General features: G+C 43.5%; 1 protein-coding gene across 1 annotated transcript in view; it reads left to right on the top strand.

The window, feature by feature from the left end:
* Nucleotides 1-1,902: 1,902 nt before the first annotated feature.
* The window catches only part of SHC4 (SHC adaptor protein 4), a 118,631-nt gene continuing 98,804 nt past the window's right edge, over nucleotides 1,903-21,729 (top strand). Inside the window, exon 1 of the mRNA XM_053594039.1 lies at nucleotides 1,903-2,778. Within this exon, the coding sequence (XP_053450014.1) occupies nucleotides 2,191-2,778 (588 nt within the window). The 5' untranslated portion in view covers nucleotides 1,903-2,190. The remainder of the gene's footprint in view (nucleotides 2,779-21,729) is intronic.

Raw genomic sequence — 21,729 nt, 5'->3', positions numbered from 1 at the left:
GCATTGGGCCCAGACTTTCCAGAGAGTAGTGTTACCTCCTAAACCCTCCTCACACTTCCATTATGTCCTCACATTTCCATTAGGTAGCTGCTCCCAGTAGATGAGGAAATTTAAACACAGAGAGGTAAAGTAACTCTCTCAAGGCAGCACAGCACAGGGTCATCCTAGCATATGCAAGGAAGGGTCGGGGGAGGGTAAGAGAGTCAAGGGGAAGAAAGAAAAAGGAATGAGGAGTAAGAGGTGTCAAATTGGTTATTTCACTCTCAGCTCCAGTGATACCCGGTCCAGCTGACTTAGCCACTCCCTTGGTTTTGCCAAGAGGAGATGTGGGGGAGGTTGTGTTGAAGGAAAATTTATGAACTGTGGAAAGGCCTTCCCAGAGAAAAACACACCCAAACAAGTTTGACAGACAGGCTGTGAATGGTGCGTTATTTCCTTGGGGGAGCAGAAGCTGGCAAGGATGATGCCTTTTCCAATGGTCACTCTCAACCATTTCATTCAGAACCTGTCTTTGGATCCCAAGAAAGCTCAGGCTACCAAAGTCAGGAATACACATGAGCTTAATGCAGCCTGGGGTCAATAAGATAATGAAGGTGACATCCCTGATTCCCTTGGTTGGCAGTTTGTTTTAATTTTTGAATTAATGAATAATTTCAGATGCCAGAGCTGTGGCCCACAGAGAAATGCAACCTCCCCCTGAGATTTTCTTAACTCTTCCTGTATGTAATTTCCACCTCACCCTACACCCCCCATCCCTGGTGTTTCAGCAGCTCCCCCTTCTCCATTCCTAAAGAACCTGCCATTTTTTTCCTCAGCTCCGGGTTTGGCTTCCTGTGTGCTAAGCCTCTGCGGTTGTCATCATGTCTTCAGAATGCATTTGATAGGTACAGGAAGTTGCACCAGACGGAAGATGGAACCAACAATCAATAAAAAAGAACTATGTTTCTAAGAAAAATGCATCATAGCTTCCCACTGGAGTTGTGAACCATATGTCCTAATATCCCTGGAAGAATGGATCTAATTTTTAGCTCTTCTGCTTGGCTTCCCGGCCACCTCAACAAGCAAGAAAATAAATCTTTTAATCTGCTGCTCTCCATCTTACTGAAGATGTGTAGCAAAGACTGCCTTTCCTTTTAACCCATTCATCCGACAGCATGAAATAAAATCTCCCTTCTCTCCCCCTTGCTTTATTTCTCCCGGCTACTAGTTTAGTGTATTTATGGCGCTTGAGTCATCAAGCTGCCGCCTGATTGGATAAAAACCCAGCACCTCTGAGACCGTCAGTCAATTACAGCTCTTCTCAGCTTCATTCACAGATTTATTAGCTTGCACACAGAGAGAAATTCATTCGGCCAAGTTCATTCATAAAAATTTCAACACTGTGTGCATCATCCTGCACATCTCAGCCTTGGGCGGCGAATGAGCTTCCGAAAAAAGCTCGCAGAGGAGTCGCGGAGGGAGGGAAGCTCTGAGGAGGGTGGGCAGGCCGGGAGGGGAATCTGAGGAGCACCGACCGATCGCTGCTCAGCGAGACAAGGCGGAGCAGCGCGCGTCTCTAGCACTCCCGGCCGGGCCCAGAACCGGGCAGGAGGCAAACCTCTTCCAAGGGAAGGCAGCCCGCAGAATCGACGGACCCCGGCAGAAGGACCTTTGGCTCATACAGACATTTCTTTTTTCCTTTAAAAATGAACAATCACTGGAACAAATAAAGGGTTAATAGGCCAGTCCTTGCCCCGCCCTGTGGGAGCCGAAAGGGGCAGGTTTGAAAGTTGCTGTGTGCAGAAGGGAAGGCTCGTGGGGTGGAGGGCGCTCAGTATTTCTACCGGGCTCCTGCGAGGATGCGGCAGGACGGCTGGGCCGGGTGCTCGCCGGGTTTTGTGCCTGAGAGTGGGCTGTGAACGACCCCCGCCTCCGGAGTCCGGGTCCAGGCTCCCCCAGCAAGGAACCCGGGCGAGAAGAGCGGCGCGGCTGCCTGGGCAGGGAGGGGCTGAAATCAGAGCCGGGAGGCGCTTTCCTCCCGGGGCTGTCACCCTTGAGCGGCCGGAGCCGGCGGGCGAGCGCGAAGGCGGAGTAGGAGAGGGGGCCGCCTGGAGGTGCGCGGGCGCGGAGGCGTTTGGGGTCCGAACCGTTTACCTACTGGACCAGGAGGCGATTTATGCCACTGTATCCTGTGCCGGGGCTGCCAAGGCTATGCGAGAACGCGGCCAGGACAGCCTGGCAGGACTCGTGCTGTATGTAGGACTCTTCGGACACCCCGGGATGCTGCACAGGGCCAAATACAGCCGCTTTCGGAACGAGTCCAGCACGTCCTTGGACGAGGGCAGCCCTGGAGGCTCGGGCGGCAACAAGAGCTCACAGCAGCCTCCCTACCCCACCCTGGCACCTCCCCTGCCGGCTGAAGATGCCCCCTTGCCATCCCAGGAGAGCCCCACCCCACTGTGCACCCTGATCCCCCGCATGGCGAGCATGAAGCTGGCCAACCCAGCCACTTTGCTGAGTCTGAAAAACTTCTGCCTGGGCACCAAAGAGGTGCCGCGGCTGAAGCTCCAGGAAAGCCAGGACCCGGCTCCCAGCGGCCCCGCTTCCCCCGAAACCAGCCTAAGCAGGATTGAGTCGGCACCTTCCCCGCAGCCAGACCGGGTGGGGCACAGGGGGGCGAACGCCTCAAGCCCCAACACGTGCCCGCTCCCCGGCCCTGGGGAGCCGCCCCCCAGGAGCAGGCCGGACAGACACTTTCTGCAGCACCTGTTGGGGATAGGCATGAACTACTGTGTGAGGGTAAGTCCGTTTCCCTCTCGGGCTCCTGAGAGCTCCTGGGGAAAGAGGCATCTTCTTTGCTTTCTGCAAAGGGCTGCCCATTACGTGTCTGAGCTGTAGGTCTGGACAAGACATTGTGCAACTGGACCCAGGGGGAGTGGAGCTGGATTCACAGATTTCCCTACATGTACCGAAAGTCAGACAACCTTTGGTTCCAGGGGCATGAACTGATGTTAACCTGTAGGTAGTTACCAGACATAGTGACAACATCTGATAGAGACAGTTGATTTCACTGTCCCCACTAGACCAAGCATTCTGACCAGGAGGAGTCAAGGACCTCAAAGCTGATTAGTAATTGAGTCTTGGTAGGATATATTGGCCATCCTATTTTGGATGAATATAATGGAGGTGTAAAGACTTGAATTGTTTTTTAAAAATTTAATTCAGCATTAAAAAACACTTCTCAAAACATGGCTAAGTCTCTCTAACCTAGTGCTATAGCTGGTCTCAGCTCTCTGGTGCATGTTTATTGCCTTCACTGCCCACACTGCAGCATGTAGGCCTTGTCTGCCAGCTATGTGCAAAACGAACTGGCCTTCCATCTGTCCTTGCCCAGTCAAAATCTGGGTAAATGAAGATTTGACCTCTGCCCTTCTAGAGCTCAGATTTCAATCGAGGAGATCAACAAATGCATATGAAATAATGAGAGGAAAATACTCTGAAAATGCTGAGGGAATTCAGAAAAAGGGAAGGATTTCTGAGGTCTGGGATTCATTTATGTGAGGAACCTTCAGGAGAAGGTGCATCTTGGAAGAAATACCAGGTCTGGATTGGCAGTAAGGAGAGTCCAGGTAGGGCAAGGACAGAGGCAAAGTCACCGTCTGGGCTTCAGAGGAGAATTGCTGGGTGGAACTGAAAGGGCAAGGGACTCCTGGAGGGTAGTGGGTGACAGATCGTGTGCAGTTTGGGGACGAGGGAGCAGTGACCCAAGCTCCCAAATGCTAGATGAGGAGGTTATAAACACTGATTGGTAAATGAGAACCCTCCTAGATTTTTAGGCAAACCATGACTTGATGCAAGTAGTTTTAGAAAGGCCAATCTGTTGTTTTATTTGCCATGGCTTGGAGTGACTGGGAGGCCAGTGAGAAAGATACTTTTGGGGGTTAGACATGAGGGGCAGGAACATGGATTAAGGTGGGGAGGAGAGAAAGAAGATGAATTCAAGAGGCTGTGAGAGAAGCCTCAACAACCTTGGGTGATTGATCAGATGATTTCAGATCACAATGCAAATAATAATGGAATAGTGAAGAATGGTTGAGCAGTGGATAGACTGATGAGTCTGTTAATTGTTTATGGAGGCTACAGATGATTTTTGACAGGGAGTTGTGAGGACCAAAAATACCTTCCAAATGAAAGTCTCAGAATGACATTAGTGATGCCAATGGCAGAAACAGAGTGAATTAGGAAGGGGACCCATTTTACGTTGGCTTTTGACATACCAAATTTAAAGTGATGATGTCTACCAGATGCTAACGTGGTGGGCAGTCATATAAGACTAGCACTCAGGTGAAAAGTCTGATCAGAAGGTATAAACTGGAGAGCTAGTTCAATAACTGTTACCACAAACACAAAATTAGGATCTCAAGGAAGGCCTACTAATAAATGCTGGAAGGGTTACAGAGAGAGCAGGGTCAGTGTTGTCCAATGGGTAACTAAGACTTCTACAGAAGATAAAAGATAAATATACAGAACACTCAGCTCTTGTCCTTCCCCATGCTGAAGTGGCTCAGAGTGGAGACACTTTCATGTGTCTACTCAAAGTTCACGGGCACGTTCTCATTTGGCAAGTGGAGGTGTGTGCCAGGTCCTCACGGGGGAAGCAGTGACTCTCCAGTCCCGTGCTCTCCGCACCTGCCTTCCCGTGGCCTGCACATCCTCTATCTTCAGCCTCACCTTTCCTTTTTCTTGTACCTCCAGCTCCTCCCCACACCCATAGGCCTGTACCATTTTAAACATGACAAGAGTTGCTGTGTGGTCTCCACGTTCCCTGGGGAGTGCCTCTGCTGGCATTTTAGATTTTTGATGAGGACACCATCTGTCTTTTCATGGTGCCAAAAACAGACCCCAGGAAAAGTACTGACCCCATAACCCAAATGAACCATACAGGATTGCCAATAGCTATTCTCTTACAGAGTTAAAATACATGGAAGAACTTACTTTATTGATTTTTCTAGAGTTCTAACTTTGAACGATGGAAAGGACTCAAAAGTTATCAAGGTCGATGCCTTTATGGGGAGCCTGAACCCCAGAGAAGTGATTTTTTTTAAGGCCACACAGGTGAGTCAAAAGCAAAGTGAGATCTGGAACTCAAGTCTCCTGTGTGCTGTTCTCAGCTCTCTTCAACACAGGTTTCCATCCTGGTTGACGTTCGGTTCCTCAGAATTCTTTTGAGATCTGAACCAAATTTAAAAAATGAAATGTCAGCCTATTAATCTACATTGGAAAATATCATACCAAGTGATCCCTATATTCCCACCTGTAGAAAAAAGCAAGTAGATAAATTTAAATCAAAGCTTGCTTGGTGATAATGGATTCAGAGGTAGAGAGGTAAGAGAGATGGTCTTACTGGCAAGTTGGTCTAGGGCAGTGGTTCTCAACCTTCCTAATGCCATGACCCTTTACAACAGTTCCTGTGGCCTAGGGCTAGTGGATGTAGGGACAAATTTTGCAGGAAAAAATGTGGCCCCATATTCTACCTCCTTATCCATGTCATACAACTGCTTCTCTCCTTGCCCAAACTTATTTGCTAATTTACTCACTCATTTATTTAGCAAATCTGTACTGTAAACCATTGATGCAGCAGAAACTGTTCTAGGCACTATGCATCAATGAATAAAACCGATCAATTCCAGACACCAAGAAGTAAAACAGACCAGATCTGAGCCCTTGTGGAACATTCTAGTGAGTAGAGATAGGTCCTAATTGAATAAATGCAGAAACAAGTAAATATAATATTTCAGATGGTATTAAGTATTACAGAGAGCAATGAAGTAGGGTAAGTGAAAAAGGCCATAGCTTGGGTGGGAATAAAGAAGGGCATCATTATAGTTACTCTTTATTTTTTTCTTGCATCTTTTCTCTTTGCAATAGAGACTATATTTTCTATCTGCTTCAGTTAGAGTGGACTTTGGGTTAACATGACTCTTCTTTTGATTTTATGATGTAGAATCAGTTATACAGTTGAAAACACTTCATGAATTCTGAGAACCTATTTTTGAACAACTCTTCTTCCAACTCAGACTTGAAACTCTCTGAAGGTCTCTGGGGGAAGGTGACCTAGCAAAGCATTCTTTGACAGATACTGAATCAGGAATTGAACAGTCGGATTCCAGTCTGGGCAAAGTGGTGAGGTGGGTGGAGCCCATTAAATGGTGTCAAATGGTGACTTTGTTCCCACCATCAGACTAAGTCATATTTCTTTATGAGATCTTCCAAGTCACTTCATCCTTGGTCAGACATTCACATACGAGTCTCCCAGGTCCTCGACACTGTCTGGTGAGTGTGGAAAATACACAACATGATTGGTGCTTTCATGTCTACATATACTGAGGGTGGTGGGTTCAAACCCGGCCCCGGAAAAACTGCAACAAAATAATTGTTTGTGTTGTGGCAGGCACCTGTAGTCCCAGCTACTCAGGAGGCTGAGGCAAGAGAATCGCCTAAGCCCAGGAGTTGGAGGTTGCTGTGAGCTGTGACGCCATGGCACTCTACTGAGGGCAATAAAGTGAGATTAATAAAATTTTTATTTTATTAAAAAATAAATAAATAAAATGAGAGAATTGGCTAGGATGTCCTTGAGAGTCCCCCCCACAGTGCTGGTATTTAATGACTGACAGCTCCTCTCTCTAAGTGGGAGGTGTCTGAAATGTTAGTTTTCTTTCTCAGCCCCAGCTTGGTTCAAAGGCTTAATACAACAGAGGCAAAGAAATTCATGCTGACAGAGCTTTAGCAGGCAGCCACAGTGGTTCCCACAATAGAACTCTGAGGAAGGCTGTATGCCGTGGGTGAGGACACTGCAGCCCCAGGAGTTTGTGATCTAAGGTGCACTTCACAACGACCAAGCAGCAGGCTGGGGATTCCCATCCAAGTCTCTCTAACTGTAGCACCCCTCCTTTCCCACCGTCTCACTTACCTCCCAGCAAGAAAGGCAGTCTGGGAATTGGGGGGTGGAGGAGAGTGATGAAGCACCACACTGAACAGGACAGTTTCTCTAAAGGGCCAACCCGCAGGCCTTGCCCGTTGCATCCATTTGCATGATTTCAGTATCCTCATGTCAGACCAGCCCAGATGTTTCTCCAGACTTTTTAGCTTCCTGTGGTCGTGGTCACAAGTACCCCAACCTGGGTAGCTTCCAACAACAGAAATCTATTCTCTTATAGCTGTAGAGGCTAGAGTCTGAAATCAAGGTATCAACAGGGCCACGCTCTCTCTAAAAGCTCTAGGGGAGGAGTCCTTCTTTCCTCCTACAGTTTCTGGCGGTTGCCAGCAATTCTTGGTGATCCTTGGCTTGGAGATGTGTCACTCTTATCTCTGCCTCTGCTTTGTCGCAGTATTCTCCCTGTGTGTACACTGCCAAACTCCCTCTGAGAAGAACATCAGTTACTGGATCAGGGCCCACCCTCATCTGAACTTGATTATATCTGCAAAGACCCTCTTTCCAGATAAGGTCACACTCAAAGATTCTGGAGTTAAGACTTCAGGATGTCTTTTGGGGGGACATAATTCAACCCATAACAGTCCCTAAGAGCATTTATTGCAGTATGTTTGCTTACATAGGCCTTCCTTCAGCACCTTTGAGTGTACATATGAATTTGTGTGAATTTGAAATTGGCACAGCATACTCTTCCCATCCATCCTCCCCCATCTAATATTGCCTCTTATTGTTCAACCAGTAAGCTACTAGTTGTCAATTATCTGTTGTCTAGACTAGATGTAGACCACAGTACCACAATGTTATATCAATCTCAAGTAGTTTTTCTTTCTTTCTTTCTTTTTTTTTGGTAGTCAGAGTCTCATTTTATCACCCTCAGTAGAGTGGTATGGCATCACGCAGCTCACAGCAATCTCCAACTCCTGGACTCAGGTGATTCTCTTGCCTCAGCCTCTTGAGTAGCTGGGACTGTGGCGCCCGCCACAACGCCCGGCTATACAAGTAGTTTTTCCATACAAAAAAGAGAAGTCTGGGAGTTAGAAGACCTGGGTTAAAATAAGGGCTCCTACACTAGCCAGATGTGTGATCTTGAAGGAGTCACTTAACCTCTCTGGGCCTTATTTTTTAAAATGAGAAGTCTGAACAAAATGCTGTCTACCATTCTGAGATTCCAGGTCTTCTACCTGTCTGAAATCCCTTACTATTAGGATTGTTTCTGGTTAGAAAGCATTTCCTGAAGGAAATAATTTTTAGCATCTTTGTGATAGCAGAGAAAGAATGTCCTTCAGGGTGTTTTAGCTTCTACTTTAGCACCTTCTCACTAGCACTGAGCTGTTCACCAAGAAGGCAGAAAGAAGGGTGTTATACTGGCATGGGTGGAGGCGGTATATGTGGAGAGGAGACAGGTTGTGGAATACCACCCAAGTGTAGGATTGCAGGGAAGCATGGAGGGAGGGCTGGTCCAGAGGACAGGCCAGGATTGGAAGAGGTGAGTGCTGGTGGCTGGGATCCTAGGAGCGTGGCATTGCTCATGTGGTCTAGCCAGCCAGACCAGACTGGGACTGGGTGTCCAACGTGACGACGGCAGGAGCAGTAAGAGTTAATCCTCTATTCTCTCTGGACAAAAGTGTAAGAGAAAAAGGCCCTGCTACACGTATAGACAATATAGTAACTCCTACCTGGAGAAAGGGTGATTTGTATCTCCCTGGAGAGATAGTCCCATTGTGTATGTACAACAAAGCTGGAGCTTGGAGTTGTGGTTTGGTACTCACAGCTGAGGGAGATGCTTTCTGCCTCTCTGAATTTCCCTTTTTTCTAAGTTATTGGCAGTTAAGAGGGAGGTGATATAGGTGGGAGGAAAAAAATAATTTCAACTGAAATTGACAACTTGGCATTGAGGGTGTTACATTTTCCTTCCGGTTTCTTTACTGGATAGATGTAGAAGTAGATTCTTCTAGAACTTAGGAAAATCCTGGCAGGTTTGACCTGTTTTCCTGTCATTCTCTTGAGACCTTCATGTGCCCCATGATCCCTTTAGTCCTCCCATGTCCCTGGACACCAGAGCATTAGCTGCAAGAAGGAGTCTTAGAGATCAGTGAGTCCAAGCTCTTGATGTCACAGTGGAGGAAGCTGAGGCTCAGACATGCCCCAGACTGCACAACTACTGAGTGGGGAATCCAGGCAAGAGCCCCCATTTCTATGTACAGCATTCTGTTTTCTACCCCTCTTCCTTCAACATCTGTCACTCCCTGAACCAAATATACTTTGCTAGATGTCTCTACTTGATGGAAATGCTGGGTGTGCTTTTTAAAAAGACCATAATGAAAATGTTTTTCTAATAGGAAAATTGCCTTAAAGTAACAGTGAGAAGAAAAAAGTGAGCATGGAATGCCCAAAGAGCATTGGCTTTGCCAATTTCACCCTTTTGTCTACGGAGGCCCCTCTGGATGGTAGGTGGTCATGTTGGACCAGGGCTTCATGACCTGGCCTCCATGATTTCATTCATCTTCTACAAATCTTGGGGTCATTTTCCCAATGTGCCTTCCTCTTCACTTTCATGTTTATATTACTCTAAAGGCAGTACCATGTCATCACATGGATGGGATTGAACCAACCCTGAACTGGATAGGACAGTTCCATCACCCAGGCAGCAATCTAAGTGGTGCCCCCAGCTTGGGAGTCCAGTCTGCCCCACCTCCCTCCTGCCCAGCTTCCCTTGGGTATATCACTTGTGTGCCCCTGAAGGTGGCTAGTTCTGTGTCCCATCTGTGGCATGTGACTGTGAAGACGTCTCTAACTCCTCTGTCTTTCACTGTTCTCTCTCACCTGAGAGAGAAGCTGTGAACACCTTCTTCTTGGACAAACATGTTGGGCATTTTTCTTTTATGCAAAGTACAAGCAGTACCAAGGGCTGGGGTAGGCCCAACAGACGGGATCCTTCATTCTCAACCTAGAAAGCCTTTCCTTGCCTGACAATGTTGCAAAGAGTTTTTGAAGGCAGAAAAACTCCAGGATTAGTACAGGCTGTCCCTATTTTGCAAAGTGGTGTGGGTCAAGGGTTAGTTTGTACTTTAGTTCTTTGGGGCAATGAAATTTCCCAGAGCAATAGTGCTTGGTAAGCTTTCTCATATGGTTAGGGAGAGGGTGAAATGAGAAAATATATGTGAAGAGCTTAGCACAGAGCCTCTCTCACACTAGGTCCCAGGTGGAGGGAGAAGAATGGACTTTCTTTCTTTCTTTTTTTTTTTTTTTTTTCTGAGACAGTGTCTCACTCTGTTGCTTCAGGCTATAGAGTGTCTTGGTGTGTGACAGCTCATAGCAACCTCAAACTCCTGGGCTCAAGTGATCCTCTTGTCTCGGCCTCCCAAGTAGCTGGGACTACAGGTGCCCACTGCAACATCTGGCTAATTTTTCTATTTTTAATAGAGACGGGGTCTTCTTCTTGCTCAGGCTAGTCTTGAACTTGAATAAGCACTCCACCTGCCTTGGTCTCCCAGAGTGCTAGGGTTACAGGTGTGAGCCATCGTGCCTGGCCCGGGAGAATGGACTTTCAAAGGTTTAGGGATGCTTTTGGGAAAAAAAATTATAATAGACTAAATTTGATTTTGATGTTGTGCCATGTCCCTTTGGCATACTTTCTCCTGGTCAGCTGTGCCACCCTGGTGGAACTTTCTTACCCAAGTCTTTCCTTATGGTGCCCACCAGAGAAGGCCTGCTTTACTCTCTAAAGGCGCCAAGAATTCCTCTACTGGTCAGCCCCCATGCCCTCAGGGCAGCCGAGTGAAAAGCATTTGCATTTTGGAAAGCTGTTTATTTACTTCACTGGCTCTTCATTGTAGTATTTCCTAAACTTTGCTGAGGACCACCTATTTCAGTGAAAACACACTTTTAAAAAACGTAGATTCCCTGCCCCATTCTGGACTTATTAGACTAGACTAGCTGAGGCGGAGGTCCAGAAAAAAAGGGGGGGACTAACAAATGCAGAGGTGTGCTTTAGGGAGCTATGCTGCTCAGAGAGGATCGGAGAGGAGGGAGACCAGACTAGAAGCAGAGTGAGAACAGAGGTACTGGAATGAAGGAGAAGCTGGGACACCCCGGGAGGAAGAATCAGCTGGCTTCTTGCCTACTTGGAAGTGGGGAGTCTGAGTGATTGCAATAGGCAGGAAAATGAGGGGCAGAAAAAGTATAGGGTTAGGGATGAGTCCCATTTGCATGTGTTGCGCTCAAAGGATCTAGGTGGAAATCTCCAGTAGAAAGTAGAATAGTTAGGACCGAGGAGAAACTGTGGTTGTTGCCACGGTCACTGGGGCCCATGGCAAGGACAAGCCTGCCAAAGGGGTGGGGGACGTAGAACAGAATTTAGAATTTGGGGATCCCACGGAGGGGGAGGAGAAGTTTGAGCAGCGTGAAAAGGGTGATCGAGAGAGGACAAGTCATCTAGGGAGGGAAGGGGAGCATTTCATGGAGAGAGAAGTTGGTCAAAGCTACACCCAAACCCACGAGGCATTCAAGACAGGTGAGAACTGAGACATCCACAGAGTCTGGCCATCAGTCTTTCTACTACCCCTGTCCTTTAGGACATTAACTTCAATCGTCCCTGACCACACCACCACTGTCTCCTCTCACACACTTGAGGACTAGGACTCCCCATTGTCCAAGTCAGAAATCCAGAGGCCATTCCTAGCTACTCCCTGCCCTGCCCCACCACCAGCCTTCCCTCATCAAGTCCTGCCCACCCCAGCTGTGTGGCACTCCTCACATGTACCCATTGTCTTCTGTCCCTATTACAGTTTCTAATGTGGGGACCATCATATATGATATTTTAAAATTTCTTTGATCAGCTTCTCCTGGAACTAGTATTCTCTGAAGCACAGATTGGCAAACTCTGCTGTTGTAGCTTTCATTTGAAACCAGGAGATGGGTCATCATAATACAAGGTGGAAAATGATACGTGCCTACGGCATGGTCAGACACATTGGTGCAGTGAACTCTGAGAGGAGGAAATGTCTCCTAGCTCCCAGGGAAAGCTTCCCAGGGAGTTGGAGTTTGAAGTGGTCTCTAAAGATTGAATAGAAATTTAACCACAGGGAATATATATGTATTTTAAAAGAGCATTCCAGGTGGAGGGGTTGTGGACAAGGAACACAGCTTGTGTACAAGAGAGAGGACTGATTTTAGCTCGGCTAGAGAAGAGGCCACTTGAAAAAAGACTGGTGGATAATTATACTGAGATTTGAGCCAGCTTTAAGCAGATCTTAAACATCAGGTTAAGGAGCTGTGGCAGTTGAGCAAAGGCAAGAGGATTTATTTGTGCTAGAGGAGGGAGTGAGTGGAACAGGGGAAGCCCTTTAGGAGGTGATTATAGCAATCATCAAGGTGAGAACTATGCATATAAGGGTCTTGATAGAGGCAATGCAGTAAAGAAGTAGAGATATTATAGAAGAATAATTTGATGCAGAGGGCAAAGGAAGAGGGTAGAATTCAACCAGCCTGGCCTCAGGTAGGTGGCCTACCGTCGGGTATGGGAGAAGAAAGACATGGGACCACGGAAGGAGAAGCAGTATTGGGCAGGACCATAAGAAGGTCAGTTTCTAATGTGTTGAGCGCAGGGTGGCAGGCAGAGTCATTTAGACAAGAGGGAGGTGCCAGCAGGGAGGCAGAGTGAGGGAGAACATCTAGCCTGGTGTGCACTTTGTGGCTCAAGCCAAGCAATTAAGTGTCCTTATTGGACAACTGTTTCACCAAGGCACAGAAATTTTATGTGGTTTTCTTTATTTTTATTTTTATTTTTTGCAGCTTTTTGGCTGGGGCTAGGTTTGAACCCACCACCTCCAGCATATGGGGCCGGCGCCCTGCTCCTTGAGCCACAAGTGCCACCCTATGTGGTTTTCTTAAGGTAGTAAAGAAGACGTGTTTCCTCTTCTTATATTGTAGACGGGCTCTTCTCTGATACTATGGAGACTTGTCATTGTAGAAGGAAAATAAGAATGTTATGTATATACTTTTGACACTTAAACTTATATAAATGAGCTTTTGCATTGTGGTCAGGGCCCTTTCTCTGAATTTCATAGACACAATGACTCATATTTCGTTGTTCTTGCATAAATTCCACCCATAGTGCCTCATCTACATTCCTCCTTTCAATTTCTTTAGAGGAATGAGCTCTTAGAGTCATCTTCAAAGAAATCTGGGTATAGGAACTGTTTCATTTTTTTTAAACATGTCTTTTCGAGTAGTTTTATCTACCTCTAATTTAACATTATTTTTATTTTTATTTTTTTCTTTTTAAATGTTATATTTTATTGTTAATTGACATACAATGCTTGTATATATTTATGGGGCACGTACTGATGTGTTGATACACACACGCCAGAGGCTTATCAGAGTAGTTGGCATATCCATCATCTCAAACCTATGCCATTTCTTTATGAAATTTAACATTATTTTTAAAAGCAACTTGCCTTCATAAGGTCTTTCCAAAGCTTTTGACTCAATTTTCATAGAATAACTACCTTTTAAAAATCAACAGTCATATTTTATTTGTGTGTTTAAAATCTACTTAGATGATGCAATTTCAATAGCAATTCTAATTGCTATACACAAGTGTGGCACAAATACAGCAGGAATCTGGGTAAGCCCACGATTCAAGTTGTCACTCCAGAAAGTGTGGACTCACTAGTAGCCTGCTGGCTGCAGCAAGTTGTGGTCAGACGATGGAGATCAGTCACCAGTTCATGATATTGAATTTTGTGTTAACAATTCAGCAACATGCTTTGTTGATATGTCTCACAATGGATTTCTGATTTTTGTCATTACTTATGCACCATTGCTGCATAGTTGTAATTAATGAACCTGTTTAACATTTAATTTTCTGTTCTAGTAAATTTAACATTGTGCCCTTGAAGAGCAGTACTATTGTACTTAATCGTGAAATGGTTACTGTTCAGGAAAAATACTATAGAGAGAGTATCCCAAGGCAACCTAGAAAATAAAAAACACAACTAGGAATGCAACAGATACCATGACTGCCTGTGCAGAATTCTATCCAAGACCCTGTATTCAGGAGAAACTAAATCAACAACTAGAAGGTTATCTCTGGGGATGTTTCTATTTAGAAACTCGTCTATAACCTTTCCCTTTACAAAGAAAGTAGAAAACGTACGAGTTTTGCATTCCCTCCACTGTTGTCAAATGTTTTTACCAGCTGAAGACTAAGTGAACATGCCTTGGTTTTTGTTTTCCTTAATAACAACCTGCATCTTATAGGGTGCCCTTTACATTTCGTTAGGATTTTATAAACATTAAACAAATTAGAATAATGGTTGTCACAAAGGCAGATGGAATTTCTTCTCAATAGCTTTTGTTTGTCATTTGGAAAAAATTGTATCTTTCTCATGGGTGATGACATTAACTATTAGAGATACACTCTAGCAAAACCCAAAATTCTTAACCCAACCAAGCGGATATATTTTAAGGGAACAAAGGTCTCCAGGATCCCAGTGAATGAATGAGATTGTTCTTTTACATGTATTTTTTTTAAATAGACAAGAAAAAGGAAGGCCAAGCTATGAGGATTGACTTTTTGAGTTCATTTTGTTTACAATTTTTTTTTTTGTTAACGTATTTTCTGAACTATCAAAAGTAATACATGTTCATTTTAGGAAAAATGCAAGTAATACAGAAGGTAAAAAGTGAAAGTCCTTTTTTAGGGTAATTGCCACTGTTAACAGTTTGTTTTATATTCTTTCAGACTTTTTCCCGAGCCCCTGTGTGTTGATATACCCACACAGACGTCATGGTTGATGTAGATGAAGATCATACCGTGTGTGCTCATCTGCGACATGCTTTTCTGTCTCTGACTGGGAGATCTGGGCACCTGGCTGACTTCCCAGTAGCAGCCCCATGTCTTAGCTCTTGGGGAATGGGTCACCTTTCTAGTCATTACTCATTAAGAGACAAAACTGGGGAGGAGCAGGGCCTGGAGAACCCAGCCAGACACTGATCTGTTTTATGCTGATTTTTTTTGTTGTTTTTGTTGCTCGTTTCTGAAATGACGTTAAAGATGCTTATTTTGGCCAGATGAAGAGATACTTGAGGAGTTTTTGATTTGCAAATAAAATATCTCGAAGTACTGAATGTTTGCAATGCCTAAAACTTTTCAGAATGGCTCTAACTGCACCCCCAGCCCCCCCACAAATCCCCCAGTATGTACATTATATACAGCACATGGGAGATGACACTTCCTGTCTGCATAGTGCTGGACTCTTAGGACCTGAGTTATTCCAACTATCTCTTCTCAACCCCTTCAAATACAGAGGTGATATTAAAAAAATATGTTAATCCATTTAGAGCAGACAGAAGCTGTTCACTTAAAGAAACCTTTGTTCAACACTAAATCTTGTTTTTTTTTTGCTATTTTTCTTTTCACACGATCTTTATTTTATATCAAAAGCTCATGTTTTAAACCATGTGCATTAAAATAGATGTCATTTGGGAAAAAAATGTTTAACTTTCAAGATTCAAAAATGATTTTAAAATTTGCATGCCCTTTTCAAGCCAAAGAGGAAGAGTGACACATAATCTATAAATTACAGTGGAATCTTTATTTATTTATTTATTATTGTTAAATCATAGCTGTGTACATTAGTGCAATCAAGGGGTACAATGTGCTGGTTTCATATACAATCTGAAATATTCTCATCAAACTGTTCAACGTAGCCTTCATGGCGTTTTCTTAGTTATTGTATGTAGACATTTGTATTCTGTATTGCAACACTAAATCTTAAATTCTTTATCTATTATGACAGGCAGCAATTTGTTGCAAAGTTCTTTGAAAATAAAGGCTAAACTGCAGGCACTGTATCACAGTGCCCCGTCCAATGATAGGAATGTTTTGGGGAGGAAATGTTCTGAATGTTTCGCCCAGAGAGCAAGGAAGATGGTATGTAAAGACCCGGGAAGGGCCATCCAGGGAAAGTCATAACTTGAAACAAATGAAAGCGATTCTGGCCTGGAATGTGTGATAAATCTCCAAATCTCCTTTCAGAAAATGTTAAGCATTTCCTAACTAGGCTATCACGTATGAAAAGGAGGAGGAAGTGAAGGAGGAGAGGAAGGGGGTGGGAGGCAGACGGAGGCGGAAGGATGAGGAAGGATGTCGGCATCACTGTGAGAGGCCCTGGGCCTGGGCGAGCAATGAATATTGATCCCGGAGGCCTCCAGGAAGCATAACGTGCATACTCCTGGGTAATATGTTTATTTATGATTTATACCCTGCTGACTTCCAGAAAGACTTGATGTGGCTCACCTGCTAGTGAGTTAATGCTTCCTACACACACTGAGAAAAAGCAGAAACTCTTGTGAGTCATTACCCAACCAGTGAAGTGAGTTAAAAGGAGTGGGGCTGTTTCATTGGCATAAGATCCCCAGCAGACACTGTCATTGACACCAGCAGGAATCCTGACAGTAAAATTCATTGAATTAACATCACTAAGCAATTCCTGAATTTTTCAGATAATTGAAGCTTTTCCCTTTAGAAGTTAATCTAATAAAAACTTAGTATTTTGTGTGAAAATCCTTTGGTAATGAAGATTATATGCTTCTTTCTCTTCATAGATGGTTGATACCTGTTAAAAACATTTAAGAGGAAAATGCCAGTTTTTTTCTAGATCTATAGTTTATTTTTTATAACAGTTTTATTGAGATATAATTCATGTTCCATAAAATTCACTCTTTAACTGTACAATTCAGGAGTTTTTAGTATATCGGGAGAATCGCGCAACCTTCTCCAATGGTTAGTTTTACAACCTTTCCTCACCCCCACAGAAGCCCTGTCCCCATTAGCAGTCACTCCCTAGGCTCCCTGCATAGTTCCTGGCAGCCACTACCTGCTTTCTGTACCTGAGAATTTGCTCTTCTAGAGACGAATGTAAATGAAATCATCCCATACATGGTTCTTTGTGTCTGGTTCCTTTCATTGAGTGTCACATTTTCAAGGTTCATCCATGTAGTAGCACACATCAGAACTTCATTTCTTTGCATTGCTGAATGATATTCCATTGTATGGAAATACACATTTTGCTTATTCAGTCAGCAGTCGATAGACCTGTGGGTGCTTCTACTTTGGGGCGAGTATGAGTAATGCTGTAATGAACATTCCCATGTAACCTTTTGCATGGATATGTGTTTTCAACTTTTCTTGGGTGTATAACTAGAAGTGAATGCTGATTGGAATTCAACCTCCTTTTTCTTCTAGTGAAAATGGAGCCTTCCTTCTAACAGTCATGGTGCTGTTCTAGGACCATGCATGCCGGCAGGGGTGTGTGGAATGCAATAAATCTGTTGCCCCTGAACTCTGTGTCCCCAAATGGCTGAGCTTTATGAGTGTATACATCTATATTTTTATAATATTTCACATTCCTTCTGTTCAATCAATCAGCTTTTAGTTTTTGCTTTTGACAGAGAGTCTAACATTTCAATTTGAGTTCTTGGGTTCTGGAGAAGAAAACTTATTACAACTATTATCTAGATCAAGACAGACCAAGGTGCTCACCTAAAAGAAAACCACAAGCCAAAGTTTTAGTGTTGACTTAGTAGTATTTTTAAATGTCTTTGGGCACTTATTTTTATATTCTCAGCCATGCTTAGGACATTTGAAGTAGTTAGATGTAAGACTTTCAGTTAAGATGTTATTTTGTAAAGACTCTACTTTCAATCAATGGAGATTAATGCTTTCATTGGCCTATAGGAAAGTCTATTTAAGAGCTGATGAACTGATTCTAGTAAGAAACCTTTTTGTAGAGCCCTCCTTTGGTAGGAATGCGTCTGCAGAACCATGACTCCTTAGCTACAGTCTGCAAAGCACAAGTTAAAAACTCCTCTTATCACTTTGGATTAGGTCATTACAAAAGCTCAAAAGACCAGAGTTTAAATAAGACAGAGGTTTACTTTGTTAGTTATATAGGAAAAGTCCATTGATTAAGTAGGCCAGGCTTTCATGGTGATCTACAGTCATCAATAACCCAAGCCCCTTCTGTCTATCTGGCCTTTCTTAACACATGGCTTCCATCCTCATTCCTGCTCAGGATTGCAGCACAGCAACAGAAAGAAGGAAGACCAAGGACAAATAGTTCACCTGTTGGCTGAGTTAGCCCCCTTGTAAATATTTTTTCCTAAAGTTTTACCCATTTCCACCTCATTGGTCTCTTGGCTTCAAGAGAGGCCAAACAATGTTTGTTTTTAAGCTGGATACATTGGGGATTCTGTTAGTAAGGGGAAAAGGAGGAAAGAGAAAAGGTTAAAAGATATAGGTAGGAAACCCAGAGTGTCTGCCCTGGCCTCCTAGGTCTTCACCACACACTGTTACAGACAGAGCATACGTTGAGAGACTCACAAGGCCCGTCCCTAGACTACTACTAAGTTTGTAGGCTTAGATTGTTGAAAAGGATGAATGGACATTCTTCCAAAGAAAACATAAAAATGGCCAACAGCTATATAGAAAGGTGCTCAACATCACCACTCATCAGAGAAATGCAAATCAAAACCACAATGAGATGTCATCTCATACCTACTAGCGTGGCTGTCATAGAGAAGACAAGGGATAACAAGTATTGGTGAGGGTGTGAAGAAAAAGGAACTCTTACACAATGTGGGGAGTGTAAATTGGCAAAACTATTATGGAGAACATAATGGAGGTATCTAACAAAATTAAAAATAGAACTGCCATATAACCCAACAGTCCTTTCACTGAGTATACACCCAAAGAAAATGAAATCAGCACCTTGTAGAGATATCTGCATTTCCATGTTCATTGCAGCATTATTCACAATAGCCAAGATATGGAAATAACCAAGTGTCCACTGATGGAAGGATGGATAAAGAAATTGTGGTATATATGCCAGCATAATATTTATTATTCAGCCTTAAAAAAAAGAGGGTCCTGCCATTTGTGACAGCATGGAGGAGCCTAGAAGACATTTATGGTAAGTGAAATAAGCCAGGCATAGAAAAAAAATACTCACTTATATGTGGACTCTAATGATGTCAATGTGGAGAAGCAGAGAGTAGAACAGTGGTTACCAGGGGCAGGAGAGAAAGGAAATGGGAAAGTATAGGGCAAAGAGTACAAACTTGCAGTTACGTGGGATGAACAGGTCTAGAGTTCAAATGTGCAACCTGAGAACTATAATTAATAGTATCGTATTACATACTGAATATTTGCTAAGGAAGTGGATTTGGGATGCTCTTCACTCACACACACAAATATTGTTGAAAACTATGATTTTTGGTAGTGGTTGAATTGTTCATCTCAGTTCTTCAGGGGCAGGATCAGAGGACTTTCTGGAGAATATGGGATTTCAGAAGAATGTTAGAGAGAGTGATGCTATAAACACACCCTCTTGGGTATTATAGGAATGGCTGGCTTAGAGCCCTTTGGTATTACCTACTCCTCTTGGTTCCTGTTGGTGTGCTCATGAATGCCATTGATCAGGGCTATTCAGGCGCGGATAGAGGTTTGGAGTATAGTCTGTAACTAGAGAGGGAGAGAAGCTGCTTGACATCCCTGAGAACCTCAACCCTGAACTAGACGTCTCATGAGCTGTAACCAACCACCCTCTCCCTGCCCCTAGAATCGTACTTCAGTATTCCTGTCTTTTTGATGACTCTGTTGAATGGTGTCTCCTTCTAGGAAGTCATTACTTAAAGTAATAATAATTGGTTAATAATAACCAATAATTAATAATAATAATTGATTGATAATCGACTCATGCTACTGGACTTTAAAGGAAAACACCCTTTCTCTTCAGCTAAAAATGCTGAGGGTTTTTTTTTTAAGGAATACAAACTGTAAAATAAACACACTCAATCTAAGGTCCCATTTAAGTTGCATTCTAAAGGCATCAATTCAAGTAATACAAGGGCATTATTTGTGTTTGATTCACAAGTCTGTGTTACAATTTGATGGGAATTTGATGTCTATGTTAGAGTAAACAGCTTAGAACATTTATGTGCTGGCTTTAAGTTTTGTCATGCTGGATGACCTTGTTCAAGTCACATAGTGCTTTGAAAATAAGGGAATTGGGGCAAATAGTCTCTTCCAAAACAAATATTTTATAAGTCTTAAAAAATGTGTTGTTGTCTACCATTGGAACATTTCCACTCATACAAACTTAGGCTTGCTCCTGATCATTTATAAGAATATTTGAGATTTCTCCAAAGGTATTCAGACATCTGAAGAGAGAAAATATGTCTTCTACCTATGGAAGTTGCTTGACTTGGGTGCTTGGGAGAATCTGAGTCATTTTAAAATATCTTATTTGAATCAAGCATTACACATTTTCACGGATAATCTCCATTCTTGCCTTCCCAGGCACCGTAATCTCACCATTATCTCTCCGCTCTCCTGCTACTGTTACCCTTTCTATCACATGAACATGCTAAAATCTGTCCCATTCTTAAAAATAACCTCCTCCGCTTAGCTTATCTTTCCTCTTTTGTTAAAACATAAATTTCTGACAACAAAACCAAATCAAAACCATTATGTTCAGTGGTTTGCTTCCTCACTTCTGTATTCAATTCTAAATTGCATGCTGTCTGGCTTCCAGTTTTTCTACTCTACTGAGATTGCTACACAAAAGCCAAGGGTGAAGCCAATAGTTACCAGATTCTCGTGGGCATTTTCTTTTTTATTGAATCATAGCTGTGTACATTGATATAATCATGGGGCATCATTCACTAGCTTCACAGACTCTCGTGGGCATTTTCCAGCCCCTTAGCCAATTGTCTCTCTTCCCTGCCCTGAATTCACTTAACAATCTCTTCCTCCATGAAGAGCTGGATGCGTGTTTGCGTCTAGTTCTCCTGGTTTGTTCCTGACTTTTGTTTTGTGTCTTCAGTGGACTCTTTTCTGCCTGCCTTCTAAATGCTGAGTGACATCAGATAAACTAATTTTTTTTTCTATGAAAAGTAGAAGAGTTGGAATATGAATAAGATCTAAGGTCCCTTCAAGCTCTAGTATTCTTTTAGTCGCATTATCAGGAGTCAGAATTCACCGACTTGAGTTACGGAAAACTCTTGTGTTTCATGTACAAAGAAGTATAATGAGAGATGATTCACATCTGGGCTACAATTCTGCAAGGGCATATTGTTGACTGCTGGGTTTTCAGAGAAATTGTAAAAGCTGAAAAGTAGTACAGCACCATGGGGCAGCTTCTTACCATGGCTAATCTCATCATGGTGTCAGCACAGGGGAACACTGGCATTCATGTCTGACTTCAGCCCTGGGACTTGGAGGGAGGGGGATGTCAGTGAGGTGCTTTGGCCACCATGGACCCAAACATGACCACTCACAGGATGTGGTGAAGTCCTAGAGGCCTGAGAAGATTGAAAACACTGTGATACTGATGCTTCTGCTGGGGGCATCAAGTTTGACTAAGCATGGCAACTGATGACATATTTTGGCCTTTTCCAATTGGTCTTTTCCTAACAATTAAGTGGTACCCATAGTTCTTAATTGAGCTGCAGGTTATTTGCTGACAGCAGGATTTAATAAGATAAGCAGGGGGAAGGAGCAAAATTATAAGGTATTTGAGTCTTTAAAAGGGGATGAGTGTAGATGCTGCTGGATGGGGAAAGGGAACAGAAAAGAGCATTTGATGGAGCTGCTGTTCACCTACTTTATGGTAGTTCGTGCAAATGTTCTCATTTGTGAATGCACAGAGTTCCTCCAATTAGTATTTATTTATTTATTTGAGACAGAGTCT

The sequence above is a fragment of the Nycticebus coucang genome, chromosome 6 (assembly GCF_027406575.1).
Source record: "Nycticebus coucang isolate mNycCou1 chromosome 6, mNycCou1.pri, whole genome shotgun sequence".
Taxonomy (NCBI): domain Eukaryota; kingdom Metazoa; phylum Chordata; class Mammalia; order Primates; family Lorisidae; genus Nycticebus; species Nycticebus coucang.
Note: the sequence above shows the minus strand (reverse complement) of the source record. Positions and strands in the feature narration are given on the sequence as shown.